Raw genomic sequence first — 11495 nt, forward strand, 5'->3', positions numbered from 1 at the left:
CTGTCACCAAAGGTCAGTTTGTCTCCTGTTATGTCTATTTTGTGAATTGCCTTTTGGAGATGATTACAGAAAGGTTCTCAGCAACTACTTGTGACTAGGGTTCTAACTTTTTGATGGGTGAAGGTCACAAGTCGAATTCCACATTAAAGCTCTGCATTTCAGTTTTGCCATCACTGCAGAGAAGACCACGCAGCATTGTGGACACTTGTGAATTTTGCTTTGCTACTAGAGGCTAGAGGCATTGTTGAAAAGTCTAAATACCTGAGCTGTAAGCAAAACTATAAACGAACTGCAGAGAGTGGGACTTTCCGGCTGTAGGGCAGGGAACGCAAACCCTGGTTGCATTAGAGTGGTTTGCCCAGAGCATTCGTGTTTGCCCCAGTTTTAGTTTTCAGGTTCTGTGTCTGGCACCCTCATGAACTTTGCAGTGATGGCTGTGTGCCCAATAAAACACCGCTAAAAGGACTGAACAGCATGACATGAAGTTCGGTGTGCCGCGTTGTTTCCCAAACAGATAGTGAATGATGTTCCAGCTGTACTGGAAACAGCAGTCTTTCATTCCCATTGGCTCCAGTCTGCAGAAATCAAGCCCTGCCTACTTAGCTTCTTGTGGCATCTGTGAAAGGGCGAAGATTTGACTGTGTTCAGGTGTGACTCAGGGACACGTTCTCAAATCCCAAAAGCTTTTCATCCTATGTCAAACTATGCTGCCTTCTCCAGACCCAGTTCAAAGTTTATCTTAAGGAACCGTAAGTACACATAACAGCTTGATGCTTCTGTAATTGCCGAAGTCTGGGCAGGTTGTATGTTTTGTTATTTTCTTTTAATTTTCGAGTTGTTAAAGGCATGCAAATATTTGCAAAATATGAGACCATTCGGCTTCAGGCAACAGCGATCTGGTGTGAATTATAAAATGTTTGTATAAATGCAAGAACGCTTACTGCTTCTAGCCTGCAATACGGTTCTGTCTCGGTGTAACTCAGTTCTTGTTTGCGTTATGCAGGAGATGGCTGTCCGAGCACTGAAGCAGACGGGTAGCAGAAGCATTGAAGCAGCTCTGGAGTATATCAGTAAGATGAGCTACTTGGATCCTAGAAATGAACAGATTGTACGTGTAATTAAGCAGACCTCACCAGGTAAGCATGAAGGTGGTTTGTGTTGTTTTTTTTTTTAATTGTGTTCTTCTTGCAGTAAGCTAGTTTATAAAGTAGATTTGCTGCTGGTGAGTAGTGGATCAGCAGTGTTCACTAGTAGACTTGCAGGAGACAGTGAAGTGAACTGGCCCTGCAGGGTGAGCTGGGCTGAACATGACTCGCCTGCTTTGCAGGAGTGGTCCATGTGCACATGAGTAGTCCACCTCCTTAAAGAGAAAGCTGTTTATCCTTCAGTGCAAGTCAGCTCAGGCTGGCCACGAGGTAAAAGCGTGTGCGTAGGTAACTGTGGAGCTGTGAGGTAGCTCGCTTCCCAGGAATTCATTCATGTTAACAGCCTTGTAAGTACACTGCAGAAGCTTTTCCAGTCATCCCTGCTAGTCTGCTTCAGCTCTGTTTCATGTAAATTAGCAAACTGGAGGATGTGGGCCCTGCATATGCCTCATCAGCAAACATCAGACCACAGCTGACAAAAGGCCTTGCAAGAGTTGTTTCCATTCAGATACTAACACTTACAGCACCGCAGAATGCTTTTGATCTGGGATCAGGGTACGCTCTGGTTTGGATAGGGTTTGTTACTTTTATCTTCTTTCAGTTTCGAAAAGTGGCCAAGCAGACGAATAACCATCCTGTGGCTGGCTGAACCTCTGTAATCACGCCGCAGTGTTACGTGCTGCAGAACAGCTAGCGGACATAAGGTGGAGCAGACAGAGAGCGGAGGCCTGTTTTACTGGACAACGAACTTCTCTTGTGTCAGTGGCAGCAATGAGGCTTACAAGGTCTTGTCTGTGTTGGACTAGCTGAAGCTAACAAATCCATTCAATCAGTCTGATTACAGTAGCGTAGCTCTCTGAGTGTGGTCGTAAATTGAGTTTACTGAGTGCATGTGATTTCCACATGACAAATTTCTCTTCTTGGCCAGCTCAGCAATGCCTTGCTGCTTGCCTCTTGATCAAGCTGAAGATCTTTGCTGGGAAGGGTGTTAAATTTGGTGCAGTTGACAGAGAGGCATGTCCGGAGATGATGATTGCTGAGGATGAGAAAGCCCATTCAGTTTACAACAGAGAGAAATCCCTGGAAGTCTTCAGCAAAGGAAGTCTTCAGCAAAGCCACTTCTTTCCTGTGGGACCCTGAGGGTAGCCATATATAGGGAAGACAGAAACAGAGAAGGACCTCATTTTCGACCTGGTCACTCAGGAACGGAGCTTCAGATGTGGTGGGAAAAGGTGATGGTTCTGTGTAAGGAGCAGCTCAGCTGCACTTCCTATCAGTCTTAGACTTCCTATTTTATTATTTGGGGAAATTCTGTAAAACCCAAGAGTGTTACCCTGCAGGATGACCCCCGACAGACAGAGCAATACCAGCCAGTTTGCTCTTTGGAGAGCTCTGTCCTAATCTGTGCACAAATGTGGCCTCAACTGGGCCTTAAGGAGAATTCAGAAGAACTTTGACAGATTTATTGAACTGTATTTTGCTTTATATTCTTAAAGTTTTATTCCTTAAAGTGAAAAAACACACCCGGTCCTAAAGAGCATACATCTCCTCTGACAAGGCTGAAAAAATCTTTCTAGGCTAACATTTTAATGATGTTGTCTGTCACTGCATTTGGTTTTGCTTCCTTAACGTTCCGGTGCATGCAGCTGTTCTGACTGCTTAACCTTTGCTATGCAGGAGACAGAGTCCAAAACTGAAATACCATGCAATCGGTGTTTGCCTGCCTGAGGTGCCGCAAAATTGTACTGGTTGGTTTGGTGGGGTGGTGTTTGTGTGAGGGTAGCACAGGTCTCCTCCAGTTCTTTAGGAAGCCTGTAATGCTGCTTTTCAATGGGAACTTTTCATTTGCAGTTTGAGAGTTTAAATCTGCTGGGTTTGAATTCCATATATTGGTGTATGGAAATAGATTTTCAAGTTATTCCTTTTTGTCCTGCTTTAACTTCAGTAGCAAAGCTAACAAGAGTTTCTGGCAAGAACTACAAAGACTCAAGTGAAAACAGATAGTACAGTGTGACAGAGAGTTATGTATAAAAACAGGCGGTCCCGTGAGCATAGCTGATTAATCTTGGGAATACACCCTGATCTAAAACCTTCACAGGCGAGAGATAGGAGACACAGTTACCGTGCTGGATAGGAATGTGTCGGAAAAAAATAATCTGCAACTGCCACATTTGGTATCTTCACAAATCCAAATATTCCTCCGTCATACCAGAACAGAAGATTACTGATACACTGATCTAGGAGGTGGACATGGTATCTCTCTTGACATCAGCAGGATTCCTCGCACAGCTGAAGTATGTGTCCTGTAGGAGGACAGTTACTGCTGCTGCTTTCCTTCATGGCCTCTGACAGGGGAAAAAAAAAGTCAGTTTGCCCCTGAGGCTCAGTACAATCCTACTGACAGAGATGGCAAGTGGGTCTTACAGCTGCCTCCAACCCCCAGGCCAGAGTAGCCACTTCTTAGGATGCTTCAAACTGACGCAGTCTCACCAGTGCATCTTGCTGTGTCCCACCAGATGAGCTAGCAGGGAGTCTAAGGACAACCTCAGTAAGCTTGGCCTTGTGTTTTCATAGGACAAAGAGCTGCCGATCATAGACTTCACTTTAAAGAATGCTGTTCATCTACGTTGTTTACGAAGGTGTCATGTAGTGTGCGGGTGACCTGCTCTGTGTGCAGAGATGGTGCATAGACCTGTCTTAATAACATGCACGTCCTCGTGTGTCTGTATATAGCAGGGGGTTGTGTCAAGGTGAGGAGACAGCGGCTGTGCTCGGGTGTGCTGCATCTGGCCTGGCTGGGATGTGCCGTTATGCAGATGATCAGAAAAGCTTGCAGTGCAGTGTCCAAGCCTGTTAGCTCAATGTGACCGTTCTTGCCGTCCTTGTGAAGTCAAGATTTTAAGAGGAAATTATTTAGGCGTAAATGGGCCAAGTTCTGTGATTTGTCAAAGCTAAAGAACAAGAAGGGAAACAAAAAAGTATCAACAGCACAGAGTCTCCCCTTGTGTTTTTAGGACAGCCAGGGCTTTGTGCACCTGCAATTTGTCCTGAGATCAAAGAACTGATGAAAAGTGCCCCTGACAGTTCCAGCGCAGGAGGGCTGCTATCTTGTCTCTGCACATTCTTCAGGCTAGGATTAACATGTTGACACCCTGAAAGACTTGCCTTCCAAACAGATGGAAGATGAGTAATGTGAGGGGATACTCTGTCCAACTCATTGGAAAGAAAACAGGACGAACTGCACGATGCCTCTGTTGTAAATGAGGGAGCGGGTAACAAGGACCTTTGAGGAGGATGAGGGAGTAGGGAGATGTAAACAGATCCCCAGCGAAAGCAGTGAGCTCACTGTACAGAAGACGTGGACTATGTTATGACCTAGTAGCTTACAGAAATGTTGGCTTTAGGTTGTATTGACAGTCCTTCCAGGAGCCTTTTTTCTCCTGTTGGTGCTGTACTTAACCCCCTGCTCTACAGCTTCCTCCTGTCTGTGAGTAATGACTGGTAATACTGGTCCAGCTTTAAAAACCAAGCTCTAGTGCAATCCGATGATTTCATAGTTAAGGAATTTGTGCTTCTATTTTCATGATTTGATAGGACTCCCTGATGATTCCTGGCATGAGCAATGTTGTGGGCCAGTAGCTCGTTATCAGTAGTAATACTTGGCACCTATAACTTTAAATGTTCTGAGTGCTTAATTTAGATTTTGGAAGACGTTTTCATAACACATACTCCCCAGGCAGTGTGTGTGTGTGCGTGTGTATGTCTGTATGTATGGATGGATGAGTAATACAAAGTAATTGGTTCACCTGAATTGCTTCCTAACATTCTTCTGTGTTCTTCTTCTAAAGGAAAGGGTATTATGCCAAATAATGTCACCCGCAGGCCAAGCTTCGAAGGTTCAAACGAATCTTTTCCGTCCTACCATCAGATCACTAATGCAGCCTACGAGGGGTCAGGCTTTGGAGCAGAAGGTGCAAATATGCTGACTGAAGTTCCAAGGCCGTACATGGACTATTTAATCTCTACGTCGCAGCCTACAGCTATGAATGCTCCTGTACAGCGACCCTCTGGAGTAGGCACTCACAGCACACCAACAAGCCATCAGCAGAAAACGTACCCTGCAAATATTGAGTCTTCTGTGATTAATTATCCAGTGGCTAATCACAGCAGTCAAGCCTTGCAGCTGCAGGCGTCCCATGGCTCCAACAGCCAACATTACAGTAGGCAGCACATGATGGTGCAGGGGGAACCTATGGGGTATGGTGTTCAGCGCAGTCCATCCTTCCAGAACAAGATGCAGCAGGAGGGAGGATACACCAGTCTCCCAAATAAAGGGGCGGTTGTTCAGAATAATTCTGGTCATGCATTTCAGCAGGCACCGGCAAGCCTGTATATATCACATTCTCATCACAAACAGACAAGTCCTTCTTCTCACCAAATGCACGTGATTTCCAGAGGTCCAGCCTTTGCTAATGATTTTTCAGACAGTCCACCACAGAATCTATTAACTCCATCCAGAAATAGCCTAAACATGGACCTCTATGACATGAATAATCCTCAAGTTCAGCAGTGGCAGGCAGCAACACCGTCACGCCGAGATTCTTTGCAAAATCCAGGAATAGAAACATCTCCACGGCAACACGTATCCTTCAGACCCGACGCCACAGTGCCAAGCAGAACAAACTCTTTTAATAATCACCAGCAACAGCCACAGGTGACAGTGTCTATAAGACAGGTTCCTCCAGGAAAACCTGATCCTTCAATTGCATCTCCAAATACAATCACAGCAGTGACATCCGCTCATATACTCCAGCCTGTGAAGAGCATGCGCGTGATGAGACCGGAGCCTCAGACTGCAGTGGGACCTTCCCATCCTGGTTGGTTACCTGCACAGGCACCGGCTGTGGATGGCTTGGAGATCATCGAGCAGCACGTGCCGCCTGTTGGAGCGGCTAATGCCTATCAGCTAGATGTGGATTATGGTAACCAGGAACTGCGGTGCCCGCCGCCACCATACCCCAAGCATTTGTTACTTCCCGGTAACTCTGAGCAGTTTGATATCAACTGCTTATGCATGGGCGTAGAGCAGACCCTGCGAGTAGTCCCCAATTCAACGTGCAATAAGGCTGAGGAGAACAGTGAGCGAAATGATAAAAGCAGCAAGAACACTAAAGCTGAAAAACCAAGCAAGGATAAAAAGCAGATTCAGACATCTCCGGTGCCTGTGCGAAAAAATGGCAAAGATGAGGAAAAGCGAGAATCCCGAATAAAGAGCTACTCACCTTTTGCCTTCAAGTTCTACATGGAGCAACACGTAGAAAATGTCATAAAGACCTACCAGCAGAAAATTAACAGAAGACTGCAACTGGAGCAAGAAATGGCTAAAGTAATTCACCTTTTTTTGTTATAAAAGCTAATGAGGTCAAAGCAATTACTGCTATTTTTTAATGAGTCAAAGAAATTACAAAGGCAGGCTCCAGTAGAAGTAGTATCCAACACCTCCCTATATACCAGACTGTTTTCACTTAGAAGTGTGGAAGCAGGTCTGGGAGGCTGTTCAAAAAGCCTGAGATGTGAAATAATGTATCTTCATACCAGGAAAGTAAAATGAAGCAAAACCTCCCGTAGTAGGAAAGTATTAGGTTTGCTTAGGCAAGAACTCGGAAGCCAGGTTGGAGGCTGAGATAACTCTGGCAATACTCGGGCAGCAGCTCTTGCAAAACCCTGAGAAAGGCTTTCCCTCTGCTCCAGGTCTTGCTGCCTGTTCCGGGATAGCCACTCACTCACCAGAGCCATGGATAAACTTGGCAGTGTATTCACTGTGCCTTATTTTGAGATGAATATGTAGTACTTGACTGGAGGGTGTCTACCGAACACGTGCAAGTAATAATATGGTGCAAGTTATCACTCCTTGGCCAGCTTGAACTGACCTTGCGACCCTTGCTGGAACTTGTTCTAGGAGCAGGTCTCAGGGAGGTGCACTCTGAGTGAGAGAGCTGTTCCCATGCCTCATAGTAGCTCCCAAGCTGATCTGCGGATAGGGGTGCTTAAAACAAAGCTGCCAAGTTCTGATGGTTGCTCTGGCAGTTTTGGTTTTAATTTTCAAATGTTCAAAGGTTTGAAGGGTTTGGGGTTTTTTTCCCAGGCATGACTAGAATATGACTGGTCTTCTTCTGTGTTTAAGGATAAATTCTAAGGAAAGCTATTATTAATGCATAATGGATAATAATTAACTACCCGACCTTCCCTAGCACAGTCAATTTCCAGAGCCAATTAACTCGATGCTCACATTGCTCCAGAAAACTCGGTGCTTTGTTTGTTCAGGTTAAAATTAAACGAATATGCTTCTAAAATCTCTTGAAAGGTTGGCATTTTAGTGACAGTTAACAGTTTGTCCTCACTGCATGTACAGATCATGTTGTATTGCTCGGATTTAGTGAATATTTTCTCAAGATTGAAATAGGGAATGATCTCTAGAGAAGTAAAAGAGCAGTTAATTGCATTAGTTCTTCTTCTTGGACTCTTCGGCTTTCCCTCACTTCGTAACTCAGAGATAATTCAGTGATAAACAAAAATAATTCCTTCCCCTAGCAACCTCATCGCTGGCTGGAATAATGCACTGAGGAGATGTTGGCTGCCTGAATATTGCATTATTCTAGAGTTAACCAAGAACACAGCACACTAATTATTCTTATACAGTAATTATTTTTAAACAATCCTTTATTATGGATTGATGTACTTGCTTTACATTTTAAAACAACATTATTTGTTTTGATTTGGCTGTTGCCTTCAGTCTGAAAATTCATCCTACCTGTTCTGCAAGTTTCTGCACACTCCTCCATCCTTTTTTCACGCAGCTTTCATTTGTAGACTGCGGGGATCTCGCTGCATAGTCTGGCTGCCCACATTCATCATTAAAGACCTAGACTACAGATGTGAAATTAAATCTATCTTAAGCAGCAGCCCTGTAGGCGTATGCTTGGGTCTCTAGCCTGCTAATCAGTCAGCTTCAACTCCCTCCACCCTCCTCCCCTTCTCACCAGGCACTAGTCTTCCTCTCAGAGTGGTTCAGTTGACAACAGTGAATTCGGGACTTTGGAAATGGGTTATGCCGAAAGAAAGGAGCATGCTCAAGAGGATGGGTTGTTGGAGATCAGCCCCAGGGGCTTCTGCTGGAGGAGGCCACCAGCGACTCTCCTGAGAGGGACAGCCGTGGAAGTTGGCAGCATGCGGGCTCTGTCACGAAGGGTGGGGAAAGTCTGGCTGGATACAGCTGCTGCTTCCTTTTTCAGAAGGTCCCTCCCTGCAGCCGTGTGAAATGTTACTTACCTGGAGGCTCTCTGGGGATAGGAGGTGGACAAGCCAGTTTTCTACAGCTTAGGAGAAGAGGGGAAGTAATATATTTATTTATGGGGGAAATAGCACCAGGGTCTGGGCTGCAGTGGCTGAGGAGAGGCCAGACCTGGGGTCATATGCGTGCTTTTTAGAAGGCAAAAGGGAGAAGTTTATAAAACAGATGGTCAGGAGATCTACAGACCTTGAGAGTGGAGGCTGTATATGGCAGAAGAAGAGAAACAGTTTCTGAAGAAGGTGATTCCCAGTGGACTTGGGAATGTGTAGGTCAAAACCAAATTCTTAATTACAACTCAGAACCCACCAGTCAAACGGCACTCAGGGTAGGAACTGGAGAACCATTTATGAACAAAGTGGACTGCTGCACCTAGGTGGAAGTTTCAGTTTAAGTTAAGCTGTACTGCGGTGCACATACTGCGAAGTGCACATGTGAAAGGTGTAAACCAAATCCCACGATCCGGTTTGTTTTGTCATATTCCCCTCTCTGACAGTATTCCCTGTGCCTCTTAGTTCAGTCGAACGAGAAAGGCAGACCAGTCCCAGCTGTGGCGCATTCAGGTAACAAGTTAGGGCACAGGGAATTGGCCAGTATTTCAGAATACCTCCACAGACAGAGAAGAGAGTGTATGTCTCACGAATCCATCTTTTCTGGTTCTCAGTTAATTTTTCTGAGAAAAATGGGGAATGCTTGTTTATTGCTCTCTTGCTGTGGATGTAACAGTACTAGCTCTTCTGGTTTGCTTTTCTTTGTAAAGGCTGGTCTTTGTGAAGCAGAACAGGAACAAATGAGGAAAATTCTCTACCAGAAGGAGTCCAACTACAACAGGCTTAAAAGGGCGAAAATGGACAAATCTATGTTTGTGAAAATCAAGACTCTGGGCATCGGTGCGTTTGGAGAAGTATGCCTGGCCTGCAAAGTGGATACCCATGCCCTGTATGCCATGAAGACTCTGCGAAAGAAAGATGTGCTAAACCGCAACCAGGTGGCTCATGTCAAAGCAGAGAGGGACATACTTGCGGAGGCAGACAATGAATGGGTGGTCAAACTCTATTATTCCTTCCAAGATAAAGACAACTTGTACTTCGTGATGGACTACATCCCTGGTGGAGATATGATGAGCCTGCTGATTCGGATGGAGGTCTTCCCAGAGCGTCTGGCTAGATTTTATATCGCAGAGCTCACTTTGGCTATAGAGAGCGTGCACAAAATGGGATTTATTCATCGGGACATCAAGCCTGACAACATTCTGATAGACCTCGATGGGCACATCAAGCTGACTGACTTTGGACTGTGTACTGGATTCAGGTGGACTCACAATTCAAAATACTATCAGAAAGGTAGTGTTCTTAGAGTTTTAATTGTGATGGTATTGCACTATTGATTTTGAAACAAACACCTACCTCTTGGCAGAAACGCCAGCTCAGAAAACAGAGGTGGTGTGTTTGTTGACAAACAATGAATGACAATATGATGTGTCTGTGCGTGTCTGACTCATCCAACTCGATTGTTTCCAGTCCTTTGTTTCCAATACTGTTCAAATCCCTTCCACAATGTGACCGACCGCTGCAGTAGCAGCGATTTTTCATTTTACACTTGTTTGGAAGATTTCTTTTGATGGAGAAATAATTTAATCACAGATTTAAAGTAGTCCACGCACCTTCTGTGTGTGCCATCAAGAGAAGCGTTGGCATCTGTTGGTAAACAATTGGTATAGCTGACCTAGATAGACGCCATTGTCCTGGATCTCCCATATGGGAGCACGCTTCCTTCTGCTGAGACAGAGGCATTTCACTGCCTACGGAAAACCAGTCGTGAAGGGGAGGGCAGAAGGAAATGCCTTAGGTTTAAATGCTGTTCTTCAGTGGGGGTAGAAGATGGCACAACTAGATCTCGATAAATACTCATCTTTTTGTGTGTTGTGTTTTATGACCGTGAATGTAAACTTCCTCTCCCGTTTGAAAGGGAGCCATATCAGGCAAGACAGCATGGAGCCCAGTGATCTTTGGGATGATGTGTCCAACTGTAGATGTGGAGATAGGCTGAAGACGTTGGAACAAAGAGCTAAGAAGCAGCATCAGAGATGCCTAGCCCACTCGCTGGTTGGAACCCCTAATTATATTGCTCCTGAAGTCTTGCTCCGTAAAGGTAGATAACCTGTATTTTTCTCCTGTTTAAGTGAACGTTGATGCTTTGAAATGCCTTTTTTTTTTTTTTCCTCCTTAAATAAACTTGCTGCTTTGGAATATTGTCATTCTGAAGGCCATGAAGACCTAGCCCAGATTAAGGAGAACAGACACTCCACTGTTCAGTATCACATTGCTGACATTGATGGTGGTCATACTTTGTGTATCTGTGTACATCTACACTCTGAGGCCTTTGAAGGAGACTGCTAATAAATGTATCAGATGATGTTGGCAGTGACTTTTTCAAGTGTAAAGTAGATTGTCTGTACTCATGGAGCATAACTATGACAGCTATCAAGTTTATTTAGACCAGTGATTCAGATCACTGAATCAGATGGGCCACTTAAATACGGGTGATGTAAACTAGTGGAAATACATCCTCCAGATTCCAAGCCAGAATCTTGAGGAAAGCAACAAAAAGTCTTCTGTAATTTATACTGGACACGCTGCATTCAAAGATCTCAGCTAGAGGAATATAGACAGTACTTGGTGGCTGAACAGACGGAGTCTCTCTAGTAAAGAGATTAGATGTTCAAAGTTGTCTGCAAGCCAGATCTTTCTCAAGTTGAGAGATTTCACACTGGATCCTCCATCATCTGATGACACAAATCTCCATTGAAATCAGTGTGTAAATCCTCCATTCCTCTTTGGAGATCTCAAACATATACCTGATTTGTCTTGTCAGAGCAGCTCAGTCGTGGAAGTTGTTACTCTGCTTGGGACTTGCCTGGGAAGTCTGTGGCTTTCTTCTCTCTCTAGAGTTAGGCTCTGTCGTTCAGCAGCTTTTCAAACTCGTGGTGTCACCTCTGCTGA

General features: G+C 44.8%; 1 protein-coding gene across 1 annotated transcript in view; it reads left to right on the forward strand.

Moving 5' to 3' along the window:
* Window positions 1-1003: 1003 nt before the first annotated feature.
* The window catches only part of LATS2 (large tumor suppressor kinase 2), a gene marked incomplete at its 5' end in the record, with an annotated part of 12258 nt that continues 1766 nt past the window's right edge, over window positions 1004-11495 (forward strand). The window contains 4 exons of the mRNA XM_010138296.1: window positions 1004-1136; window positions 4994-6531; window positions 9254-9836; window positions 10462-10644. Of these exons, the coding sequence (XP_010136598.1) occupies window positions 1004-1136; window positions 4994-6531; window positions 9254-9836; window positions 10462-10644 (2437 nt within the window). The remainder of the gene's footprint in view (window positions 1137-4993; window positions 6532-9253; window positions 9837-10461; window positions 10645-11495) is intronic.

This window comes from Buceros rhinoceros, unplaced genomic scaffold, assembly GCF_000710305.1.
Source record: "Buceros rhinoceros silvestris isolate BGI_N320 unplaced genomic scaffold, ASM71030v1 scaffold1346, whole genome shotgun sequence".
In the NCBI taxonomy this organism is placed as follows: Eukaryota; Metazoa; Chordata; class Aves; order Bucerotiformes; family Bucerotidae; genus Buceros; species Buceros rhinoceros.